Source organism: Hippoglossus stenolepis, chromosome 9 (assembly GCF_022539355.2).
Source record: "Hippoglossus stenolepis isolate QCI-W04-F060 chromosome 9, HSTE1.2, whole genome shotgun sequence".
NCBI classification, from domain to species: Eukaryota; Metazoa; Chordata; class Actinopteri; order Pleuronectiformes; family Pleuronectidae; genus Hippoglossus; species Hippoglossus stenolepis.
This window is the reverse complement of record NC_061491.1, coordinates 16,396,481-16,420,861: the sequence shown is the minus strand read 5'-3', so window position 1 is coordinate 16,420,861 and position 24,381 is coordinate 16,396,481. Positions and strand designations below refer to the sequence as shown.

The 24,381-nt window shown below is 40.6% G+C and overlaps 3 protein-coding genes across 5 annotated transcripts; 2 read left to right on the top strand and 1 right to left on the bottom strand.

Moving 5' to 3' along the window:
* Positions 1-1,200: 1,200 nt before the first annotated feature.
* mthfd2 (methylenetetrahydrofolate dehydrogenase (NADP+ dependent) 2, methenyltetrahydrofolate cyclohydrolase) lies at positions 1,201-5,264 on the bottom strand. Its single transcript, XM_035164959.2, has 8 exons — positions 5,075-5,264; positions 3,159-3,343; positions 2,917-3,039; positions 2,625-2,777; positions 2,408-2,515; positions 2,210-2,302; positions 1,989-2,114; positions 1,201-1,887 (listed from the first exon to the last, which is right to left on the bottom strand). The coding sequence occupies exons 1-8, from the start codon at positions 5,152-5,154 to the stop codon at positions 1,736-1,738; spliced, it is 1,020 nt and encodes a 339-aa protein (XP_035020850.1). The 5' UTR covers positions 5,155-5,264; the 3' UTR covers positions 1,201-1,735.
* A 2,228-nt stretch (positions 5,265-7,492) lies between these two features.
* mob1a (MOB kinase activator 1A) lies at positions 7,493-14,903 on the top strand. Its single transcript, XM_035166132.2, has 6 exons — positions 7,493-7,687; positions 8,409-8,575; positions 9,345-9,438; positions 10,424-10,557; positions 11,424-11,587; positions 12,762-14,903. The coding sequence occupies exons 1-6, from the start codon at positions 7,674-7,676 to the stop codon at positions 12,837-12,839; spliced, it is 651 nt and encodes a 216-aa protein (XP_035022023.1). The 5' UTR covers positions 7,493-7,673; the 3' UTR covers positions 12,840-14,903.
* Positions 14,904-15,568: 665 nt separating this feature from the next.
* Positions 15,569-23,773, top strand: trafd1 (TRAF-type zinc finger domain containing 1). Of its 3 annotated transcripts, none has more exons than XM_035166436.2 (12): positions 15,569-15,733; positions 16,390-16,438; positions 16,526-16,661; positions 17,175-17,228; positions 17,325-17,760; positions 18,396-18,674; positions 18,753-18,817; positions 20,350-20,610; positions 20,719-20,851; positions 21,515-21,731; positions 21,893-21,950; positions 22,718-23,773. In XM_035166436.2, exons 2-12 carry the CDS (start codon positions 16,404-16,406, stop codon positions 22,754-22,756), a joined length of 1,713 nt encoding a protein of 570 aa, XP_035022327.1. In that variant the 5' UTR covers positions 15,569-15,733; positions 16,390-16,403; the 3' UTR covers positions 22,757-23,773. The 3 variants fall into 3 exon arrangements, with proteins under 3 accessions (XP_035022327.1, XP_035022326.1, XP_035022325.1); XM_035166435.2 differs by having other exon boundaries at positions 15,570-15,796; XM_035166434.2 differs by having other exon boundaries at positions 15,571-16,111.
* Positions 23,774-24,381: the final 608 nt, after the last annotated feature.

Below are 24,381 nucleotides of genomic sequence, written 5' to 3'. Positions count from 1 at the left end.
TGTGCAGCGATCATTTGCTCATTTTGCACCAAAAGGTATTTTCCTTATTTATAAAAAAAAACTGCAATATCCCTGTTCAGTGTGCAGAATAAACTCCATATACAAGTGCCATAAAAACAGATATTAGATAGATATTGTTATATTAACACACACACACACCATTGACCATTTGCTTACCGTACAAATCTCCTGCACAATCTGTAACATATTACACATATCTTCGTATTGCATACATATTTTACCTTTAATTTTATATATTTAGTTTTATTTTATTGGATATTTTTGTACTACAGTGTTTTCGTCTTAACTTGCTTGATCTTAAACCCCATTTTCCTGCTTAATATGTTTGTTATTCACCAAACACTTTTAAATGATTATTATCCCTGGGTTTAATATCTTCACTCAGGTGATATTTCATTTTTTATTTTATTTGTATTGGTTTTAGTACAGCTCTAAGAGGGAAAGTTAAAGTAGAGCACATTGCTGATGTCTGTTCAGTATATCTCTATGTGACCAACAAACTCAATGACACCTCACCATCCTCACCAACCAAATAGAACAATCCCTACTAAAAAAAAAAGGAAATTAAACAGAGGACAAATAATAAGTGTCAGTTTATCTACTCATTAGGTTAAATCGTGTAAGTGTGAAGGTGACTGCTAAAAGTCCACTGCTTCTTATCAAAAGATAAAATAAAGTCTTTGTTGGGGAATATGACCTTTGTATGAGAAGGGTAAAGTTTGTTCTACCCAAAATAATCAGGTGTATTAAATACTGAGGTTACATTGAGTCAGTTTGCTTCCATGTCATGAAAAATAAGGTCAGCAAGTTAAAGGAATAGAGTGAACTAAACTTTGATAGTAATCTGTAGAGAGATAGTTTGTGATCCAGGATATGATTTTTTCTTAAAAAGGGTGGGGGCATTGGTGTAAGATGAAATGTCTGCTATGTTAGAAATGTAAAAAAGTGAGTTCACAGCAGGTTCAGAGATTTGGATCTGTGGGGCGGGGCTGATTCCATGTCAGTTACATAATGCTGGATCAGTGGATGAAGGCAGGAATAGATGGTTATTTGATACCGGTGCTATGATATAATGCAACACTTCCAGAGTAATGAGTTATATTTGGAATAAGGCCATTTACATGACTGGGACACTGTACCGTGGTCCCTTCATTTCAGAAGAAGACAAGGAGACACCAATAGTGTGCAGAGTAAGCGTCACATGTGAGAACATATCCGTATTATTTATTTCAAAGTTTTTACAAAGGCATTTGTGAATCTTTAAAGCTTGTACAGACTTTGTTCCTGATGATGTTAGCCCTTATTACTCTTGATGCACAAGGCTAAACTAACTGAAAAAAAGAAAAGAAAAGAAATGGCTTCGAGTGGAATACTATCGTAACCTGTCTCCATTCATGCTTAAATATGATCCCACTGAAGCAATAAATAAAACAGTCTCTCAATATTCCTTGAAATACATTGCACATTATAAATACTGAGAAACCTGTTAAACAAAACATTCAGCTGCATGAGTGAAGGTAACAGTCTAAACATGGACTTGAAGTTAGGAGAGTTTTAAGATGTCAGCAGGAACGGAGCCTTAAAGCTATCATCTTTCCAGTCCGTGTGCAAGGGGAGCCGGTCGCGTTGCTTCAAAAAACCCAAAAAAACAGGGGGGGGGTCGGTGGTGTTGGAGTGGGCGGAATGTGTCACTGCTGCTGGGATTCGCTCCAGCTCAATAAGATGAAGCCGCCATGCGGATCCTCTCTGGTGGATACAGCAAAACGTTCTGAGCGGCTTTGATAGTGTTTTTCATGAGCATCGCCACAGTCATAGGTCCCACACCTCCGGGCACTGGAGTGATGAAGCCCGCCTTCTGTCTCACGCCTGAATAGGGACAGGGGGGGGGAAATCAAGGTTAAAAACACCTGAGACACAGTGTAGCACCTTTTTATAGACACACCACCATGGTCACTGTGCTGCCCTACCTTCAAAATCCACGTCTCCGACTAATCTGTGCTTTCCAGTGACCGGGTCCTGCACTCTGTTTATTCCGACATCAATCACCGCCGCGCCCTCTTTGATCATGTCCGCGGTAATGAGGTTCGGAATCCCTGATGAATTCAGCAACGCAGTATAGTTAGAAACCACAGGAACAATTTAATCTGTTTAGCAAACGGTCATGAATCAGACAAGTAGAGACACGAACCTGCAGCAGCAACAACAATATCAGCGATCCTAGTGTGTTGGCCAAGTTTATCCTTTGGAGTGTATCTGTGAGAAATGGTGACCGTCGCATCACCTGCAACAGAATTAAGGTTTAGTATGTAGACTGTAACTGTATCCTCTCACACATATCACAAAAGCAAACACAAAAAAGCACAAACACACACAAACCACAACCTACCGCCGGGTCTCTCGTGACGCCCGTCTGTGTGCAGTAACATGGCGATGGGCATGCCCACGTTCTTAGAGCGCCCTGCAACCACGACATTCTTCCCTTGAGTAGGAATACCTGAAAGACAAGAATTTTGGTTGGTTTAGTTTTAAATGACACTTCAGTGAGTTCAGAGTTTGTTCAGCAGCATTTCAGCCCTGAGGAAGTAACAGTTCTCGCCAGTTACCTGTGCGTTTGATCATTTCCCAGACTCCCCAGGGAGTGGCGGGAAGCATGGTGGACTGATCCAGGCACATGCGACCCACGTTGACTACATGGAAGCCGTCCACATCCTTGGTGGGGGAAACTGCATTGCAGATTGCGCGCTCATCGATGTGTTCTGTCACAAACAAAAAGGCAAGTTAGAGTCAGGACGACAAGTTCACAACTTGCACACGGCTGTAACATCAGCGATTTTATTCTGTAAATAAAAGGTCTTCCTATAACTACTGTCAGTCTTTGTTCCAGTTTCTCTGTACCTGGCAGAGGCAGTTGGACCAGTAGGCCGTCCACACGGTGGTCTGTGTTGAGTTTGTAGATCAGGTCCAATAACTCCTCCTCACTGATGTTCGAATGCTTGCGAATCGTTTCACTAGAAATTCCTGTGGGAGGATGAAATTAGAAAATGACTCAAAACGCAAAGTAGCATTTGCCCTGTGGTGATTTTCTTGTAGAAGCCCTGTGTTTATGTGTGTGAGGACTGTGGGTGTTTGTCACTGACCAACATCAGCTGCAGCACGCGTCTTGTTCAGGACGTAGGAGTGACTTGCCGGGTTCTCGCCGACGAGAATCACACTCAGATGGGGTCTCTTGTGTCCCGCTGAAACCCAGTTCTCCACATCCACCCGGGCCTCCTCCCGAATCTGCCTGGCCAGTTTCTTTCCTGAGATGACCACTGCCTCCTGCCTGAGAGTCGGAAAAACAAAAACAAAAGGGTCAGAGGAAAATTCAATAACTTGCTTTGTCTTCATTTACGACTTCCACGTATGCAAACTAAAATGAAATCCTTTTTTCTATTTCCTCTTTGAATTTAGTATGCGGGGCAGCTCTCTACATTGGCTCTTGGAACGGGCCTCTTGGACGTTAAAGGCGACATCTGTCTGCTGCACATGTTCTGATTGAAAAGGACACCAGAAACCTGTAATCTATCTCCACCATCCACCTTGGGAACGCACCAATTCTATCCTTAGAGCCTGCATTTCTCCACCTGACTGAGAGATATGTTTAATCAGCACTTGTGCGGAAATAGTAGATGTTCCGTCCCTGGACTGGTGAAAAGCTTTTTTAAATGGGACTCTTTGGACAGAGTTCAGTAAGAGGTGGTTAAATGGTTAAAAGTGAAGTGCCGAGCTCTTCATTATGCGAGTCACAGACAGGGTTAACACACCCTCCTGCCTTTACCAAACAAAAGCGCCACGATGGTTTTGATTATGTAACAACAAACACAGAGAGCAGTGGTTAACAACTGAGGAGTAACGAGGCAACCACAGTGACATAACACTCCTTTTCATTCTGTCAAAAGTGATTAAACCTCGGGGGGAAAAGTAGCACATCTTTGGGGCGAGGTGGGGTGAGGCCATGGGGCTAGTAGTGAACCAGGTCCCAGAGAAAGTGTGTCGGGATTACAGAGCAGCTGCTCTTTCGCCTCATAAATGTAAATACAAAGCTGCTGTTCTGAGGAGAGAACTTCCCTATTCACATGTATGGGCACATATCCATGTTAAAGGAGACCCACCTCGGAAAAAAGTTGTCTCTTAGGAGGATTTTCTGCAGGTTTTATCTTCTATATGTTGAAGTTAATAGTTTTTTATATTTTCCTTTATGTTATTTTTGGTTTTTGTCTTGTTTAATTCACATGCATTTTGTAAAGCAATGTGTAGCCTTGTTTAGATAAGGCTATAGAAATATAAGACAAATAAATAGTTTTACTATTATGATTATATTACTTATGTGCATTTTAAAGCAAAGCCTTGTATCAGATGTAATTTAATATTGCTTTAATTTTGTGTCTATGTTTCTATAAGTGGTAATAACTCGTGCATAAAGTGACATTTGCTTTAGATTATCTATCTAATGACTGTGGAGCTGCAGGTCATGTGCAGGGACCACACGAGGTTTGGGTTTCTGAGACATTAGCCCTATTACAAGTCTCATGCTTCACTCAGCACGTACCCAATAAATACCTACACGGGATGCTGCAGAGAAACACCATTTTCATAATTAGGGTTATTTTACCTTCTAAATAATCTAACATCATTCAGAACATTATGGCCACAATGCATTCGCCCGTCCCGCCCTTCTGTGCGCAGACCAGCACCTCGATCTCCAGTTGAAACCTGGCTCCTCAACCCACAGGGTGCAAGCGCTCACACCGATTTCATCAGCCACTCCGCTGCAATGTTACCGGCATACCGCTAGGGGCGCGCCTCTATAGCGGTCATTCAGTACAAGATGATCTAATAAATCCTCAATACCAGCGCCCACGATGTTATCGATATAAACATAGTGTGGCACAAAATGGACAAAAAAGCTACACGTCGAGTCACTAAACACAGATCTGTGCTTTGATCGCGGAGAGAAACGCGCGCCGAGCATGTGGAGCGGATCGAGGGTAGAGAGCCGCGGGTAGAGGCTCACCTGGAAGCGGACGTGTGCAGTTTGCAGACGTGGTGCTGGGAGAGTTGGCACAGCTTTCTGAGGGTCCTGAGCGCGGCCATGTTCTGATCGTCTGTGAGGCGGAGGGAGAGGAGACAGGAGACACCGCGGCCGGTTACGAAACACGAGTGGAACAGCCCGGACTGACAGAGCGACGTCAGTGGCCGAGAGGGAGGAGAGCAGCGGGTTATAAGGGCCAACCCCCCCCCGCCCCCCGCCTGCGTCACTGGTATCTGCCGCTCGTATGTCACACTGACAAGCTTCCACTGAAATCCACTGCACCCACCCACTTCACACTCTAACAGGGTTTACACTAAACTATAACATCACGTCAGTTTGTAATGTTCAGTACTGTAAAGTATTATGTCAAAGTAAATCAGGGGCTGTGTAGATACTTTACCAGGATCGATTCACTTTTACATCAGATGAAATGTTATTGGTAGATTAAGGAAAATTAGTAATTTAAAGGTCCGGCGTGTGGAATGTAGTGATATCTAGTGGTGAAGGTTCATGTAGCAGCTGAAGACCTCACACCTCCTCACCCTCCCCTTCCAAACATGAGAGAGAACCTGTGGCAGCCTTCAGTTGCCATAAAAACTCAAAGGGTGTTAAGTCGTCCAGTTTGGGCTACTGTAAACAACATGGCGGACTCCGTAGAGAGGACCCCGATGGTAATATGAATTATTTGAATATAAAAGGCTCATTCCACAGTAAAGAAAACATCAATTCATACAACTTAGATAAAACACACTAGTGAAAGCATCACTATGATTATTTCATATGTCAGAGTTGTATTATTATAGATTAATATATTATTATTACTGTTACATATAAAATAAACATTTAGCTGAGATTGGCTTGAATTTCCACTACTTCATATAAACTGTGGGGAAGTTTAAAGTACTTTATGATATTGCGTACTATATGCTTTTTAAAAATATGTAGCAAATAAATATGATGAAGTTCAAAGTATTAGGTAAGAAATTGAACATTCAGTCGTTCTTAAACAGAGCACTTGGCAGAATATACTTAGTCACAAGGCCAGAAAAACCAGTTCGGATATGACAGGGCGACTTGTTTTTTGCTGTTGAGCCATTAGTAATGCCTCACATGCAGCCACTCTATAATTTGTCTTCTGGAAATTTAAATTATTTACACCGCACACACCACATTACACCCAGCCCGAGTTGCAATATTTGTCAGTTAGGTTTTGGTAATTTCACTAAACATACAATACAAAATAGATAAGGTCTTAATAATTGAATATGGATACAAGTATCTTTACACAACAGGGCAGCAACCTTAAAAAAAAAAAAGAATGGCACGCAGTAGAGCCCATACCTCCGACAAGGCCCAACAGTCTTCTTCTATCAATCAAGATGCTCTAGATTTCACGTACTTAAAGATATCAGTTCCCTCAATATGGTTTTTCATCAAGATTCATGAATTATTCCCTGGAAAATGGTAAAATTTTCAAAAACTGAGCCCTGAAACCTGTGAACCTAGGATTTTTGGCTTCTGGGGATCTTTGGGGAATCACCCACTTTGGCAGTCCAACAATCCACACCCTGCCGTCCATCAGAAGCTACATTTGTCCATCAAATGGTTCATAGTCATCCTTCTCTCATACATTAAGTTCAGTGCAAAGTTTTGGCTTTGATGTTTGGATTTTTACGCATTACACAATATGAATAAAAATAACAACAACGCTCCTCCAAGTGTATAGTCAGAGTCTCTAAGCTACAGAGACAGATTGGTGTGGCCCTCGCAGAGCCCGGATTATCTACATTGTGAAATCAGTCTGGGATTATGTTATGAGTCAGACGACGGTTAAACTGACTAATTCCATAGAAGAAGTTCAGCAAGTTGAGATGAGTTTAGACGCTCAAACAAACCTCCTTGCCAAATACTGTATCTTGAAAATGCAGTGTATGTTCGAAGAATAGGTGCAGCACTGCACATTTAGGCCCTAAAAAACATCTGAGCCCATGAGTTTCCTTTATTCCTTATTCCTTATTCCTTATTCCCTTATTCCTTTATTGGTCCCACACACATGCACACACACACACACACTTCATGCATTCTGCTTTTGACCCATCTGGGTGAACACAGCACACAGGACACAACACATACAGTGAACACACGGAGCACTGGGCAGCCATGGACGGCGCCCGGGGAGCAGATGTTTGGGGAGTAAGGTGCCTTGCTCAGGGGCACAATGATAAGTGTTTCCGCCCAAAAAACAACAACCGAGGTATGATGTGAATATACCACACGAAGTTAAACTCTAAAGTGTGTGTGAAGTGAAATGATGGACAGAAAGTTGAGTTTGCTGAGTGGACGTTTACTTTGGGGAGTGGTAGTACTGCGTGTGAAAGGCAGGGGGCGACAGTGTCCCTTAGGGAGCTTCCACAGTGAGCCGATAGAGGAAGAGAAGCTGTGGGTGCAGCTCGTTAGCATAAACGTCGCTGTTAGCAGGCAGCAAGTGACTCGCACCGTGTCATCATAAAAACTAATTTCCGTTAAATAAAACCTGGGACCGGAGCTGTGACTGAAATTCTCCAACGACCGCTTCGCCAAGATGAGCTTCCTGTTGTAAGTAAAGTTAGCAGCTAAGTTAGCTCAGTTGCGGTTAACGTTAGCTTCGCTTCCACGAACTTCCACCAAGACAAAAATAGCTTTTAAAGTTAGACACCGTCACAGAAACCAAACCGACGGACTCACGAGCTTGAGTTGAACTTGAATCACATTCTCCTACGTTGGGGTTTCACCCGTTGTCGCAATATTACCAGTCTAACTGATAACCATGACAACCATAACTTTTTAAACTAGTCTAGTTACGTGCTAACCTAGCTAGCCTGGTAGTTAATGCAAGCTAACGGCAAAGCTGCCAACTTTGCTAATATAATCAGTCTATGGTCAGATAAGACTAGACATGTTGATGTTAGGCATCATCTGCACCTTCGAGTGGTTAAACCTCAGTTACTAATCGACAAGTATTCTCATGAACTGTTGTTTACACTCTCACTGTTGTCTTTTGCTGTTTGTTGCGGGTATGTACACGACACAGTCACCAATCTGTCACACTGAAAACAGATCAAAACAAGCATATAGGCCTGGCATAAGCATCACGGTGATAGATGGTCACCACAAATCCTTCCTGCTGCTGCCTATTGCACAAACCAGACAGGAAGGATCATCACATGTGGAGGCCCCAGTGCAGTATCTGCTCCCACACAAGCCTTTTAAAAAGTCTCACTTGTCTTGGGTTATGTACAGACAGCTGCTAAGCTCCGCTGCGTTTGTCTCTTTGCAGTGGCAGTCGCTCATCCAAGACCTTCAAGCCCAAGAAGAACATCCCGGAGGGCTCCCACCAGTATGAGCTTCTGAAACACGCTGAGGCCACACTGGGCAGTGGTAACCTGAGGCAGGCAGTCATGCTGCCAGAGGGAGAGGATCTCAATGAGTGGATTGCTGTCAACAGTGAGTGGATGTGTAGAGAAAACAAAAAGATAACTTAGTACACAGACAACTGTTTATTAAAGCCCAACAAGATTAAGATTAGCATTTGGATCACTTAAGTCGTGGTCAGATATGAAATGTCTGGTAAATTGGGTCCAGACATTTTCCGCAGTTTGCCTTTCACATTTGAAGAGTGAAGCAGGACAGTGTGCAGGTCAGACGTGTTCACAACAAGAGGAAAATATCTGAAACCTACAGGCGAGGGGTGGCACCTGGGTAAAGCATGCAGGAGGCAGATCATGACGTATAAGTTACACCACTTTTTAAAATTTTGTTTACAGAACATTAATAACGACATTGGCCCTTCTCACCAAACAAGTTGACGTCTTTGTTGGTGTCTTCTTTGTGTCTGTCACCTCTTTTTCTTCCTGAGATATATGTATTCATCCAGTTTTATGTTTATCATGTGTTAGAAATGTCATTAACAACCACTTGTTCACAGTGAATTATTTCCATTATATTCTCACATCCTCTGGGGTGCTAGCAGGTAACATTTCAGAAAAATGTCGAGAAAATGTTCAAAACCAAGATAATGTACTTGAGAATCTGAAGAAAGAGAGGACATAAAAGATATTCAAAAATTTGGTTGGACACATTTTCCGTTCTTCAGAGTGAAAAAGCAACTAGATTCCTGGTTAAATAAAACCTTTTATGACTGTATAGTATTAGTGTCATTGGTGTTAAATGTTGTTACTGGACAACAAAAAATAACAGTTTACAATTCCTCCAGCGGTGGACTTCTTTAACCAGATCAACATGCTGTACGGCACCATCACTGAGTTCTGCACTGAGACCAGCTGCTCTGTGATGTCTGCTGGACCAAGGTATTGGAGCTTCTTTTTGGCTTCAGGGCTTCTAAGAGGCCTTTTTTTTTTTTCAGAATACATTGTGACATGCCAGAGTAGGAAGAGCTTTCAAATGGAATTGTGTTTTTGACGCTGCTTTGCTGTCACATGGTCATGGTTTACTGAGACACTTAAGTAGAACAGCCCCACTGTTAATTTTATTATCTACACTAGGCTTACTATAACTAGTGTCTGCTGTGAAAAACACTATTGTGAATACACTGCCTGTATAAATATAATTTTACGTCACTGTGCAAATGTGGATTAACTCTGCATCATAAGCACGAGGAACAGTCCGAATCAATAATCAAAGAACAGCACAATTATAAAGAGCTTAAAACAGCTATAAATACCTTGTATTATTAGAAGATTTCCCCACTTTTATACATGATGCAGTACCGTGTCTCTGTAACGGAACAAATTAAGGATTTAACAGTAACTAATGTTGTGCATGTTAGTTTATTAATGAGTTATCAGAGCTGCACTTTTTACTTGTTATAGTGTTTGAAGCTGTGATGACTTCTTCTTGACCTCAGAAGCTTACTCTGACTGAAACTTTAGAATTTTTGATTACAACCACTTAGTAATTAAAATGGAATTGAATGGTCAAAGTAAATGAATTTCGATGACATCATCTGAACGTCACATGAGGAAAACAGGAATTACACTGTGCATGTAGTCGCTGCAGAAGCTGTTTAGTTAGAATGTAGATTCTGCACTTCCTCTATCCCCTCTACAGCCAAGACTGTCTTCAGTCTCTAATCAGGAGGAAGAGACTCGGGTTCACTTCCCGTTGACATATTTGCCAGCAACAATGTGACTGTAGACACTTTTGCATTTCCCCCTTCTGCTCAGTTTTTTAGTTTATCTGCTACCTAATGATGTTTTCTTGTCCTTCGATGTTATAAGTAGGGCTTTTTATATTCGTGTCAGAGTGTCAGTTAATTTTGCTCTCTTTCTGTAGGTATGAGTATCACTGGGCAGATGGCACCAACATTAAGAAACCTATCAAATGCTCTGCGCCCAAATACATCGACTACCTGATGACCTGGGTGCAGGATCAGCTGGATGATGAGACGCTGTTCCCCTCCAAGATCGGTGAGTTTTGATTCAGATTGAAGAAGTATTTTTATTTCCAGCAGTTTGGCAAACTGTTTCAGTTCAGGCTTTTTGTGGTGATACAGATTGCAGGGTTGAGCGTATGATCTCCATGAATTTCACAGCAGAAGTTCTGTGTCTGTAAAGCGCAGGGAGAGAGAAACAAACATGGTGTAGTTGCATTGTTGTGCAGAGGACTAAACCACTACATGCAGCAATTATATTTAATTTGGATGTTGTCTTCCCACAGGCAAAGTTAGAAAAACTTAAATGGGAATTTCAAAGATTTAAGTTTTCCATCTCTGCTTCTTTCCATACTATTTCTTTCTATTTATCTAAAAGTCTCTATTTCATTTGATATACAGTGTACGTTTGTCTGTGGTGAGTGAAAATCAGCCATTCAGAATGTGCTTTTCATCATTACTTCTGCAACCAGACACCAAACATATCTGTACAGGCTTTACTGTCGTGCATTAAGAGTGCAGTGAGAAAGGATTTCTGTTTCGTTAAGAGGGATCTATTTTGGTTTATTGGATTTGGAAAAAAGCAATGATTGGGTTGTTAATTCGCTGACTTTCAGTTCTAATAGTGTTTGTCAGTAGTCACGCCTCAGACTGTGTAGGACTTACCAACCATTTCAAACATCACCCATTTTTAGAACAGTGAAGCAGGACAGTCTCCCTACACATACAGACAAAGCAAAGCAGTGTAATGTTATTTTCAGTCTCCTGATTTCAGTCCAGCTGGGTTTTTGTCTCACATGAAGACCCAATGGACTATAATTGTGCTCCAATGAAGGCTGAAAGCCTCAATGGATATTGCTCTTCTCCTGACATCAGTATTTTCCATCTCCCTCTGACCCACAGGAGTTCCCTTCCCCAAGAACTTCATGTCTGTGGCCAAAACCATCCTGAAGCGTCTGTTCAGGGTTTATGCTCACATCTACCACCAGCATTTTGACTCTGTGATGCAGCTGCAGGAGGAAGCTCATCTCAACACCTCCTTCAAGCATTTCATTTTCTTTGTTCAGGTGATTATCCAACTACAAGACCTCATCCAGACCTGGAATTAATATCCATCCTGAGTGATCCGATCACAAGTGGTCGGCTCAAAGTACAGTTCAGAATGTGTAATGAATGCGTCCTGAGATCAGATCCCTCAGACCACATTAGGAGTTGTTCTGGCATGTGGACACATTCTCTTCGATGTGTGAACACATATCTGTCCTGGGCCACACGTGAAAGACCTCCTACTCAGCTGACCTCCTCTGAGCTGCCCCAGTTTCACATTGAATCAAACAGGTCACATTGAATCAAACTTCTCAGTGACCATACGTAGATTTGTTTGTGGTCAGCACCACGATATTTACACCAAATAATGATTCATACTTTTCTTAAATTGGTAAAATCATTTTTCATAGCAGCTGTGCATTCATACATTATCTTTCTCTTGCTTGTTTCGACAAAGACCCACCGACACACACACCGACACACACCGACACACAAACTGTCATCGGCCTCATCTGTAAACTCAGACTGGGTAAAAATAAATCAGTTATTTGCGAACACAAATGATGTATGTGATGATTTGCATATAGATCAGGGAAGTGAGATCTTATCACAGGAGACACATTCATGATGTATTTTAATGCCAGGCATGAACAGACAAAATGGCCGCTGACCACTTGTGATCAAATCTCTCCAGACAGATGTTGATACCAGGTCTGAAAAGGGCCTAGCACCCGTTCAGACCTGGGTCTCGGACGATCCAATTACAAGTGATCAGCTCTATGTACATAGATAGCAATAACATGTGTCCCTACATGCTTTCTGAGTGACCACTCTCACATGAGGGTCATTTCTTTTTGCAAACACCAAATTCGGCATCATCCAATCTGAATGATGACAGATGGGTCCATTGTACTGTGTGTGTTTGTGTGTGTGTGTGTATGAGAGAGAGAGAGAGAGAAAATGTTGATATTGTAGCGATGGCCACAAAAAGGATCAAGACATGGTAAACACCGACTGAACACTCACTGAATATTTTTAGTTCCCTATGACACTGAGGTCACTTGTGGAGGCCAGCTGAGCCGTCCTTCGCCCCTCAACGTGACTCCGACTGCGTGTTTTCGAAGGTGATCAGTATCTGAGAGTGATTGAGTGTGTTGACACTTGTATAAGTAACTTTTGTTTTTCGACCTGTAGGAGTTCAACCTCATCGACAGGCGAGAGCTCGCCCCCCTGCAGGACTTGATTGAGAAGCTTGGATCCAAGGACAGATAGACATGTCATCACATACAGTATCTCCTTCTTTTTTTTTTCAAGTGTTTCCTTTTTTTCCTTTGTTCGTCTTTGTGACCTCTGCTACCTCTACAACTTCTTGTCTCAGTTCTAACAATCTGTGCCTTCTTTTCATCTCCTCATTGTTAGTAATGTATTTTCTCCTTTTATTCCCTCAGTTGTCTTTCATGCAGTCTTTGAGCCTTTTTTCAGTTTTGCCACTCTAGATCATAAATAGTGCAGTGTAGAAATTAATTTTTCACAGGACTGTGTGGTTAGCGACTCACTAAGGGAAACTTACAGAATTTTACATTGGACCAAGGACATTTTGGAAGTTAAAGTGAAAACCAGCTCCGTCAGAGGTGTTTTGATTGTCTAAAAACTGTTTAGTTATTTAGGTAATTTTCTTTTTTTATTGACTTTTAGCTATTGTAATTACCTTGACTGACCAAATATCACAATATTCGATTTTTTTGAATGTCTGTCATAAAAGTTAGCGAGAGAAGTAGTGACATGAAACAAGTCTTGAGGATTTTTAATCTGTCAATAAAAGTGTGTAGAAGGTATTTTCAGTCCAACATGAAGGCAGACAAAAAAAGAAGTGATAAATATTGTATAGGTCTGTGTCACCAGCTGGTTGACATCTGATATCCCACGTACAGTGGAGTCCAAAAGTCTGCGACCACTTGAATGGGAAGGTTTTTTTAGACTTTCAGAACCTACTGTGTGTTTACATGCTTCCGATTTAGATGCTTAGTGATGACACAGTATTGTGTTAAAGATTGTGCATTTAATCTTGCCCCACAAAAAACTCCATTATCGACTGCATAATACTGCATTATTTCAATTTGGTCATGCAATATTGTGTTTTGCACATTTTTTCAGCTATTTTCTTAATTAAAATAGTTAAATGCGAGATATAGTGCTTATAGTAATATTTTTTATCTGCTACTTATAATTATTAGCCGCTTAAAGCTTATATAAGGACTCTATAAAGGAGCTCTATGGTAGAAATCATCAACAGCAAAAATAGTCTAATGTGAATTTTTAGTTTTACAGTCATTTGAATTCATTTCTGTAGTGCCGATTAATTGTGGAACTCTTAATGTTTGTTCTTTCAATGCTGGTACTAATATATATATTTTTCTCCTGGATTGGAAAATGGAGCAATATCTATTGCACCTGTGAACGGTAAGGATGAGTAACCTGAGATGTATGTAGTTTTTTGACAGATGCCTTATTAGTCTTGGTGCATGTATCGTGGTCATTTCCTCTGCTTCTCTCAGGCTACAACAGCAGGGCTGTTTGTACTGTCATCCTCTTTAAAAGCTGATGCAGCTAATATTTCTGATGAATGTTCTTTTTTTGCAAAGTTTGAGCAAGGAAATCAGTCCATAATCTTCCTCATGTTGGACCTAAATTCTTATGAGACAATCATATAACCAATTAAGAGCTGTTAGATAACTGAAATGCATCACCAGGAACCAACCAATGTGATAAGGTGCAGTAGAGTGTTGATTTCATTTGAAAGAATTTTTTTTAATTCTCGTCTAAGTGTGATTTATCCAGTCTTTGCCCCCCAAGTTCCTTGATTTGAATATTTAAAAAATCAAGCCAGCATCCATTAGGTTACTCATCCACGGGCACATTATTTTATTTGCAAGACCGATTTATTTTACAGATTCTATATTAATATACAATTTGTCCTTTCTTTCAATCAAATCACATGTTTTTGAAATGTATTGCTTTTTTCCCCTCACATTTTGTTTTTAAACGTCTGGCACAGAGTTACATTTCATATAACGTTGTAATACAAATTGTTTTTCAAATGAGGAACAAGGGCTTTGAAATGAATTAAAAAGTTTTATATATATTTTCAATAATGGTCCAATCATTGGGTGGTCATTTTGACTGGAAGGACGTGTGAGGATGTTTGCATTGCGTCCACCCCACCCCTACCCCCAAAATCAGTGTTTTATCTGAACAAAACTGTGCCTTACAAAAATGAAAATGTCTTACATTGACAGTATTGGTGGAACAAAAACTCAATAAACGCTGAAAGGACAATGTTGTGTTGATTTTTCATTTTGTGTACATTGAATCTCTGGAAGATTGGGCAGACTTACATTTATGCATTGGATCTACAGTGAAGTACTGATTCATACTGTTCATTAGTTTTTGTTGTTTGTAAAGCGGCCTTGGGTTATTATTATTCATTCATTTTATTCTTTTTGCAAACAAAATACCTTTTTAAGACAATTTAGACGTTTTTGAAAATGGTACGTATATTATTATCATTATTATATTTGTATTACACACTGAATTTAAGATGTATTTGTATTACATACTGAGTGAACAAATGTGAAATAAGCTTTGAACTGCATTTTCAGGTCACACCTGTAATAATAGAAAACGTATATTGATAGTTTCTATAGTACTCAAATGTATTTATATCTAATATGTATATTTTTATACATTTATCACAATAATAAAGGACATTTAAATATCACATTTCGGGTGGAAGGTAAAAGCGGTGGTATCACCCGGAGCTTTTTTACGAGCACACCCTGAATATTCAACCAATCAAATTCCAGCCTGGCGATGTTTGGAAAATGAGTGCCCCGAGTTTGGACTTGCAGTGACTTTTAACCCATAACCTCTTTCTTGTGTTCTCCCCTCGCGACCCCCGCCATCACCCCTTGATTTAGTGCATTCAACTCAGATGCAGGATAATAAACTGTTGTAGTCTTCGACTCGATTGTTCCAATGTTGAAGGAGTCGCAGTGGGATCTACGTAGAGCTCCTGCGAGACATCACCCGGGACACACTTCTCGGTCCGTGTGCACAGGGCAAGGAGGAAATACCGAAGTATTTTTTTTTCAGGCTAGCGTCAAATTGTGAGTTGTCCTCTGCGAGTTTCACTTTAGTCTCATATACTGAGAGGAATCAGCTGATAGACGGTGAGCTGTCTTCATCCGGCCTGCACCGAGCGGCAGGAGACCAGAAACCCGTCGCTACGTTAGCTTCCCGGCGCTGTAGCCACTTAATAACATAAAGTTAAAGTTAGCTAGCATCAAGTTAGCGGCGCTACGTGGTGGTTGCTGTGCCGCGGATCTGATGCTAAGCTACACGGTTAGCTGAGGCCAACACGTCTGACATCGCCCAGCTTCTTTGAGTCGGCTCGAGATGCTCGCTGATTAAAGTTAAACGGGGATTTCCTTGCTAGTCCGAGCTAGCACTGTCAGCTAACGTTAGCCTACCTGCCTGGATACACGGTAAGAGAACCGGAAGAGCTGTCAGTTTCACTTGCTTACGACAGTGATAGCTACCTGTACTCCTTACACCGGCACTGGTGTTCACGGTGATTTATGACGATTATTTATAATTTAGCTCGGTTAACATGAGTTGAATTAACTTAACGCGTCGTAACTCGCTCACTTATGATCGATCGGTCTTGGATTCCTTTCTGTCGCTACGAACGAAGCATGTTTACCTTTTGTGAGCAGTAAATAAAACCATAACAGATCAATCTAACGCGACTCGTTGTCCTCAGGCTTCGGTCCAGCCATGGCAGATGAAAATACACAGTTCTGCGGCAATTGGTGAGTAGCAATAAGTGTCATGAAGGGATCGATCTGTTTGTTATCGTGGTGAAAACGGGTTTATCGTCTTTTGTTCTTTATATATAGCAAACACGACATTCCAGAGGGTAATTTTACCACCCATGAGATCCACTGTCAGAGAAACATCGCCCTGTGTGGGGTGTGTCAGGAGCCAGTGCCCCGGGCAGATCTGCAGGATCACATGCAGCAGGAACATACACAGGTAACATCTCAACACAAATACTGCAGACTTCAACGTGATGGCTGAAATAGGAGCTACTTCATAGGGTTTGCTGAATGCCTCAAGCTGGAGAAATGTGATAATCCACTGAGTCTGTTGCCAAACCATGACATCATTAAACCTTTGGCTTTTGTGAGTTTTATGTCTCTCAAATGAACTTTCCAGTTTTGATCGCCCAAAGTTATTTGTGTTAAAGTTTCAACAGGGTTAATATCTTACAGGGAGACTGTCTTATAAGGATGATCTGTTTCAGGACACCTCATTGTGCCATATTGCAGATTGAACAAACCATGTATTTTCAATTATTACCAATGCTTTAAGCAGTCTTCTCTTACATATAGTAACTGTATGCTCCCTAATGTAGCCTCAGCAAAACTGAAGGAAACTTCAGACCTCAAATGATCACTATAAGGAAATTACTAACATGAAACAATGTCAGACTGAAACTGAAGAATCTGGATCTCTCTCTAAAATAATTTTCTCTTTCATTTTTAGATAACATGCAAGTGCGGTTTGAAGATTGAGAAGAATCGTTTTGACGTTCACCAGGTATTTAAGAATAGTTGCCTTCCCTGTGTATTTGTTATTAAATAATCGTGGTTAAATCATTTAAATGTGCTTCTTCCTGTTTTGTGCCTCCTTCAGAGCTCTGAGTGTTCTCAGCGTCTGGTCCCGTGCCAATACTGTGAACTGGAGCTCGTTTTCAGTCAGTCCAAAGAGCATGAAGATTATTGCGGTACCCGCACTGAGCCCTGCCCAAACTGCAAGTGCAATGTAATGTTGAGGGAGCAAGCTGTGCATCCAGTCTTATGTGGGAGCCTCACACCGCCCCAAGAGAGGAACAACAGCAGGATGAGTCGCAGTCCACTTGAGCCACCGTCTCCAGGGACATGGTTTGAAGCCCACTCCATCCGAAACATCATAAAAGCCCAAGAAAAAGGCTCCAAGAATAACAACGTCAGTGCGGCAGAACAACACGCCTTTCCCCGTATGTTTGATCCCAGTGCGCATAACATTACGAGGGGACCTCAAAGCACAGAAGACTGGGAGAATGCTTCCCAGAGAAACACATTTAGTCAACGTGAGTTTAATCACTGACCCATCCATTATTCAATATTCTGTTTACATCCAGTAACCTCCCCCATAAAATATTTGTGAAGCTGGTTATAATGAATATTTAAGGCTTGCTTTGTTTACATTCACCTTCTGTTGCTGGCTGTAATCTATCCTGCCATTGAGGGGGCCGTGTTACACTTTGCATGTTATTTTTACCCACGAGTGGAATAGCACAAACCAGCAGCATGAATGGTATCGTGTGTGTGTGTGTGTGTGTGTGTGTGTGTGTGTGTGTGTGTGTGTGTGTGTGCGTGTGTGTGTGTGTGTGTGTGTGTTTGTGTGTGTCCGCACGATAGAAACAAAACAGGGACCCACAAAAGTGCTCGAGATAATCTTTACATCTTGACCACGCAAAAATATCTGACTGTTACTGTCAGCTTTTCCTTTATCTACTGAAGTCTTTTAAAAATTTTACTGGCAAAGGACATGTTGTAGATGCCCCAGGAAAATATATAATATCAATAGTGTGGTAAATATTAAAACTGTCTTTATTGATTTAGAGAGTTTGCTCAGTAGAGGGTCATCCTAACCTTTGAAATGTTTTGCCTTACCAGCAATGCCGACCTTTTTTAAACACAATGTGCATTACATTTTTCTTAGTGCTGGGGCAGAGGGCTTTTCAGAATAGCTCCACGTGGCACCATGTTGATCACACACGTGACGAGGACTCATCAGGCCTGGACTACATGTTGGCTCTCAGCCTGCAGAGTGATGGAGAGTCAGTGGCCGGAGGTATGGACAGCAACCTGTGGAGTGATATCTGGGATCACAAGACCTCTAACACCTCGGTGAACTCTGCACTCTCTCTGCCCAACAACAACTACCCGCACTTCACTACAGGGACGAGCACAAGTACAGTACAGGACCACGATCAAACAGGTAAATTAGCGTTGATTAAAACATTTTAAAGTTGTTCTTTTGTCACGTTATTAATGGTTTTAAATATTTTGTTTATAGATGCCATGCTGCCTTGTGAGTTTTGTGAGGAGCTGTTTCCAGAGGAGGACCTCATTTTGCATCAGGTGTGAGATGGAACTTTAATCTTTCAGTTGCTCCGTTGACAAACTTGAATGCACACTAATTTAGTTTTTTTTAAACTTTCATATTCACCTGTGCTTAAAAGTTGTTTTAATTACTGCAAAAAGACACATTTTAATATTCTTTTGCAATGGGGACAGCACAGAAAATATTTTGGGGAAAGTGAGCTGCTGATCGTCTTCTAGAGAAGTTGAAGTAAAGAAAAAGTAATACAATGGGCACAATAATTAGTTTGTTGAATGTTTAAATTTGTGTTTTTGTGGTTCCCATTGACATTTGCATGTCGGTAGAAGGCCAATGACTAAAAGGGAGTGCAGATTGACTAGTTGTTCCTTGTTAGTCATATCATCTGCTCCAGGAAAACTGTGGAAATGTTAAACAAACAATGACCTCATTGTGTCTTTGTGTCCATATTCAAGTAAATAATAGATATAATGTTTAAAGAAAACTTGCCCAGCTGACTCACTCCACATTACATAACTGTAGATAAGGAGGGCGGACAGTTTGTAATTGTAGGTCAGTGCATCATATCTGCATGTAAGACACCACAACAAAAAAGCATTACTGGGGCGCTGTATACACCCTAATCAGGCAATGCACATTTTTTATATATATAAATGCCATTTCATTATGACGTCATTTATACCATATGATGACAAATGATGATCTATATATATGCTGTAGATTGTGTCTCTAATGTTATTGGTAGCAAAAGACTTTTCTTCACTACTTGACGTCCAGTGTCTGGAGGCATCATGTTTTCGGGCTTTCCATCCGTCCGTTCCATTCTTGTGAACATGAATGCTTTGAGAGAATCTCTTCAAATTTGGTACAGAAGTCCAGATGGACTCAAGGATGAACTGACAAGAGTTTGGTGCTAGATGGTCAAGGTCTAGGTCACAGTTGTCTCTTGAACATGATTTCTTCATATTTTGGCCTGTTGTTATTTGGACTCAAACATGTATAGATTTCATTGGTCAAAGTTCAAAGGTCACAGTGACCTCATATGAGTCTGGAAAGAGAATTAATGTAGACTAAAACTGCACTGAATGGCAGAGGCATACAACGGCAGTCGGGTCTGACTTCATTTTAACATCACCATGACATCATTCCTACCATATGATTAATTATTTCTTGACCCATATGAGCTTTAGGCCTTTAGTCCTATTGGATGCAGAGATGCCTCAAACACTTGCTTTGACCCACATTTTTCTGTGTTGCTCTATTTTCTGTAAAACGTGTTCATGGGCTGCTTACCTCCCCATTATGTTTCTACAAAGTCAAATGGTTAAGAAATGTATCTGGGTGTGCACAAATCTAGTCAGTGCTCAGATCCAGTCAGATGTCACCGGCGAGCAAACATTTGAATACCTTTCTTTACTTGTGCTTCACCGTGTTTTGCAGCCTTTTCCTGTCTGAACATGTGTCTCTCTTCTCCATCTCAGAGGAACACAATCCCTTAATCTCAAGCAGAGTTAACCTATCACACAACTTTTTGTGCTCTCCCTTGTTTCAGACTGGCTGCAGCCCCGCCTCCGCTTTTGCGTCTTTCAGCAAGCATCCCACCTCTCCGCCCAAAGAGGACAGGATGAGCAGGAATGCCTCAGGGCTGATTCACAGCCTCCCAAACTCGCTCGCTTCAAACATCCCCACTTTCCCTCGGTCCATCTCCCCTGCCTCTTACAGCCCTCCAGCCAGTCCACTAGAGGGCGATGTGGTCATACCATGTGAATTCTGTGGCGTTGTTCTTGAGGAGGCTGTCGTTTTTCACCATCAGGTATGTTGCTGGTGGCACAATATCAAACATTCAAGAGCAGGAAAAAAATACACAGTCATCATCTAAAATGCTCATGTTTTGTGATATTCGTGTGTGTTTTGCCTCCAGGACAAATGTGACATGCGCCCTCAAACTGCTCATCCCCTGAATAATACAACAAAAGCCTCCATCAGAAAACCACTGGGCCCTGATAAATACACCTTTGGGCAGACGTCTCCAGATCAGAGAGTAAAGAACCAAGGTAATTTATAAAATGTATCCAGAATAGTGAAACATTACAAAACTATAGATGTGTTGAGTGTTTTTGACTTATTCATCTTATGTGAACACCGTGTGTAATTCAAACTGTGGTGATGAGTCTCCAGTTGCAGCAGGAAATAACTTCTCAATGTGTAGGAACCAAAAAAAGGATTTAAGGTTTCAAACCATTAACCTTGTTCCAGAGCTCCCAATTGCTGTCGGCTTTTCAAACAGTTTAAAGCGATGAACAGTCTATAGTAATCAGTGCATCAATTCAAATGAATGGCGATTCAGTCTCATAGTCAGTCTAGATAAATATTTATAGACAATTGCCCTGCAAGAAATACTAATGAATCCTACCCATGGAAATCTAAAGCTTATATTTGACTGTGACATGGCAGTTTTTTTTCTGCTTTTATTGTAAAGTTATAATGAAAAGTGTGTGTGTAATATTTTTTATTTTATGTGTGTGTAACAAATAAGCATCCAGTTTAAAACCTCGATCTGTGAAGACAACACATGTTTGCAAAGGGATTTATGTGAATTTGATTACATTAACTTTAGAGGGTCTGTAGATACGTGTGCAGGGTTTTTTATGGTCCTCTATGGTCTGTCTGTATGTGTTTTGTTTTATATACTTACTTTATATACTGTCAACATACAGCTGACTTCTTGGCTGAGGACTTTGGATTCGACCGAGATGCCGCACCGGGAAACAAACCAAGGGATTGGCAGAGAGGCTACATCGGACTGCCGAGTCAAAGCAAAGCGTCCAACAGTGAAGCTTCAGTGAAGAACAGACCTTGGCAGAGCAGGGAAGCAGAAGGGGCTCAATCATCTTTCTGTGACTCTGACACTTCAGCCTCTACATCTCTAAAGGGGTAAAAACCTTATCAAGTCCTTTTCGAGACACATTTTTAAAATTGAATTTGAATTACTTTATTTCTACCTGACTGAATAGACTTACTTCATCAAATAATGTTTTTTTGTAATTACATTTTATAACTTGTTATTAATAATATAATTTGATTTTGTACACCAGACCTCTTCCACCAGAAAATAACGACGGGAGAGGCAACAGAAGTAATCCAGTGACAAAGGTAATGAATGCAACACATAAGTTAATAGCTAGACAAACCAAAGCAAGACGCCTCTGCTTCTACTTGACCTTCAACATAAAAACAAAAAAATAGAGCCTGATTTTGCCTCATGAAGGCGGTGACAATGGCAGTACTTTCACTTTTGAAATGGTAATGTCAGAGTTTCCACAGGGTTTAAAGTCTAAAATTAAATAATCCGAATAGCTACTGTCGCTGCCTGTAGTTTGAGAGATATTGTCAAATTTTGAGGGTTATTCTCGACCAGGTTACTTCACCTTATCTTCAACTATAGGGAAGTGTTAGTAAATCTGATACTCCGATATTTCTTCATATATCCTGTTTGTGACTTAAGTATTAGATTTCATTCATTATGGTCTTAAAATGTCTTTAATTCAACTGGTTATAACCTGCTGAAAACCCTGAATGTGCAACCATGAGGGTTGACTGTATGGGAAAGAAAGTTTCTTCTTCAGGAGACATAAACACACACAAGTTTATAAAACATATTCATCTATTTCCATGAGAAATATAAGCTTGCTGAGGATAGGTGGAGAGAAACTGCAGTGCAGATATTTAAATAAACAGCTTTTGCCTGGTCATTTAAGGAAAACTCTCCTGGGACCAGAGCTGAAGTTTATATTTCTGTACCACCGTATGTACTTTCTTCACAGAATGATTTAATTACCACAGTGTCAATTCTGCTTAGGGCAGGTTTTCCCAACATATATTTTTTTCCATCTGTTAAATGATTTATTTTCCATCTGCAGTTGCCCAAGAAGCAGAATGAAGAGCAGCAGGACGAGTGAGAGCAGGAACATGTGGAGAAAGAGTAAAACCAAATCTCCAACTCTGTTTTCCATGAATCTCTTTGCACACTTATGAAAATCCAACATATGTATCTGATAAGTGCCTGTGTGAGTATTGGTATCATGTAGTTTTATTAAAGTCTGAGTAAGCAATTTGGGTTTTATTCACGCATATTCTGCTTTATTTCCAAATTTCTTTCAAATGTTTGTATGTCTAACATTAAGCTAAACTGAATTTTACCCACAGTAAACTTTGATTTGATTTTAACTGTACAACGTCATAGCTCTACGAACACAGAGGACATCAAACATAGTCACATGACTTTGTGGCTGTGCGTTTGACTTAATCTTTACTTTGTTACTTCAGCCAAGGACATGTTGTTTCCACCCGTGTTGGCCTGTTCTCTGGGCATTTCTCTGTGTTCCTGTTGGCGTCTGCATCTCTTTGTAACCTGAAGCACTTTGATAGATTATTTTGTTAAAAAAGGGCTTAAGGAACAGATTTGATAAAATTATGCATCTTTGACCAAGAAAAAAACATTAACTGTATTATTTAACTTTTTTTTTTTTTTTATATTGATAAAGATTTGTCTTTAATACTCTTCAGTCATATTTTAAATCATATCTGTAGAACTGTAGACGTTGTGTTATGATGATTGGCTTATGAAGCAATGTATCCTGTCCCACCTTCTTTTAAGTAGCCTGTATAAATGTTGTGTGTTGTTCCTTTAATTATGATTTAAGATTAATAATATGTGTTTTATTCGTCCTCTTTAGAAAGACGTATCAAATAGGCAACCTTGTGCCATTGACAGTTGAGTCTGCACACTTCCCCTCTAATGAAAGACAGCATCAGAGTTAAATGACATCTGATCGAGTAGACCAAGTAGAGAGCAGCGACTAATCAGTGACATCATCCGGTGTGGGTTGGCTATTAAATGAAATGACCAGCTGACCTGTTAAAGAACAACTGTCTTCTCTTTGTCTTGTACGGTTATTAAATGTTTTAATAATGTCGTTCATGGCTCCAGTTTTTTATTCTGTTGTGTCTCCTTCATGCCGCTACAGTTTTTGTGTTATTTGTTTCATTCCCATATATTAAAGTCACATCACCACTCGACCAGCTTCTCCTTTCTCATCTGCTAACTTTCATATGCAGTGATGAATGCCGCAGGAAATAATTTTTTACAACAGAGCAGTATTTTTATGTATTTGTTGTGGCAACATAGAAGCATAGAGAAGATTCCTGTCACACCAGGATCCAGCATAGGTTTTGTTGTGACAATGGAAAAAGGATTTTTTTTTCCACTATCAACATGTACTTGCTGATTGTGGGAACTGTTGGGTTTCTCTCTCTCATATTGTAAGGTCTCGACTTTACTCTGTGAAGTGCCTAAAGATAATGTATGGTGTGATTTGGTACCAAAATAGAATTGATTCCAACAGGCCCCTTACGAAGCCATATTTAAATTCACTGGACCCAGCTTTAGATTTGGATCTGCATCAAATTGCTCACACTCATTAATATCAGTCCACCAAACATGCCCGTTTTTTCCTCATCGAGATGCATGAATTATTCTTTGAGAAACTAACGAAAATGTTGAAAAATTACCGATCTATCAATT

Coding starts and splice junctions, on each gene's coding strand:
- mthfd2 (XM_035164959.2), bottom strand. CDS start 5,154: ATGGCCGCGCTCAGGACCCTCAGAAAGCTGTGCCAACTCTCCCAGCAC. Junction 2,778..2,916: donor GGTCCAACTGCCTCTGCCAG/GTACAGAGAAAC, acceptor TGTTTGTGACAG/AACACATCGATGAGCGCGCA. Junction 2,303..2,407: donor GCGTCACGAGAGACCCGGCG/GTAGGTTGTGGT, acceptor ATTCTGTTGCAG/GTGATGCGACGGTCACCATT.
- mob1a (XM_035166132.2), top strand. Junction 8,576..9,344: donor TGAGTGGATTGCTGTCAACA/GTGAGTGGATGT, acceptor CAATTCCTCCAG/CGGTGGACTTCTTTAACCAG. Junction 10,558..11,423: donor GCTGTTCCCCTCCAAGATCG/GTGAGTTTTGAT, acceptor TCTGACCCACAG/GAGTTCCCTTCCCCAAGAAC.
- trafd1 (XM_035166436.2), top strand. CDS start 16,404: ATGGCAGATGAAAATACACAGTTCTGCGGCAATTG. Junction 17,761..18,395: donor GAGAAACACATTTAGTCAAC/GTGAGTTTAATC, acceptor CATTTTTCTTAG/TGCTGGGGCAGAGGGCTTTT. Junction 20,611..20,718: donor CTGTCGTTTTTCACCATCAG/GTATGTTGCTGG, acceptor TTTTGCCTCCAG/GACAAATGTGACATGCGCCC.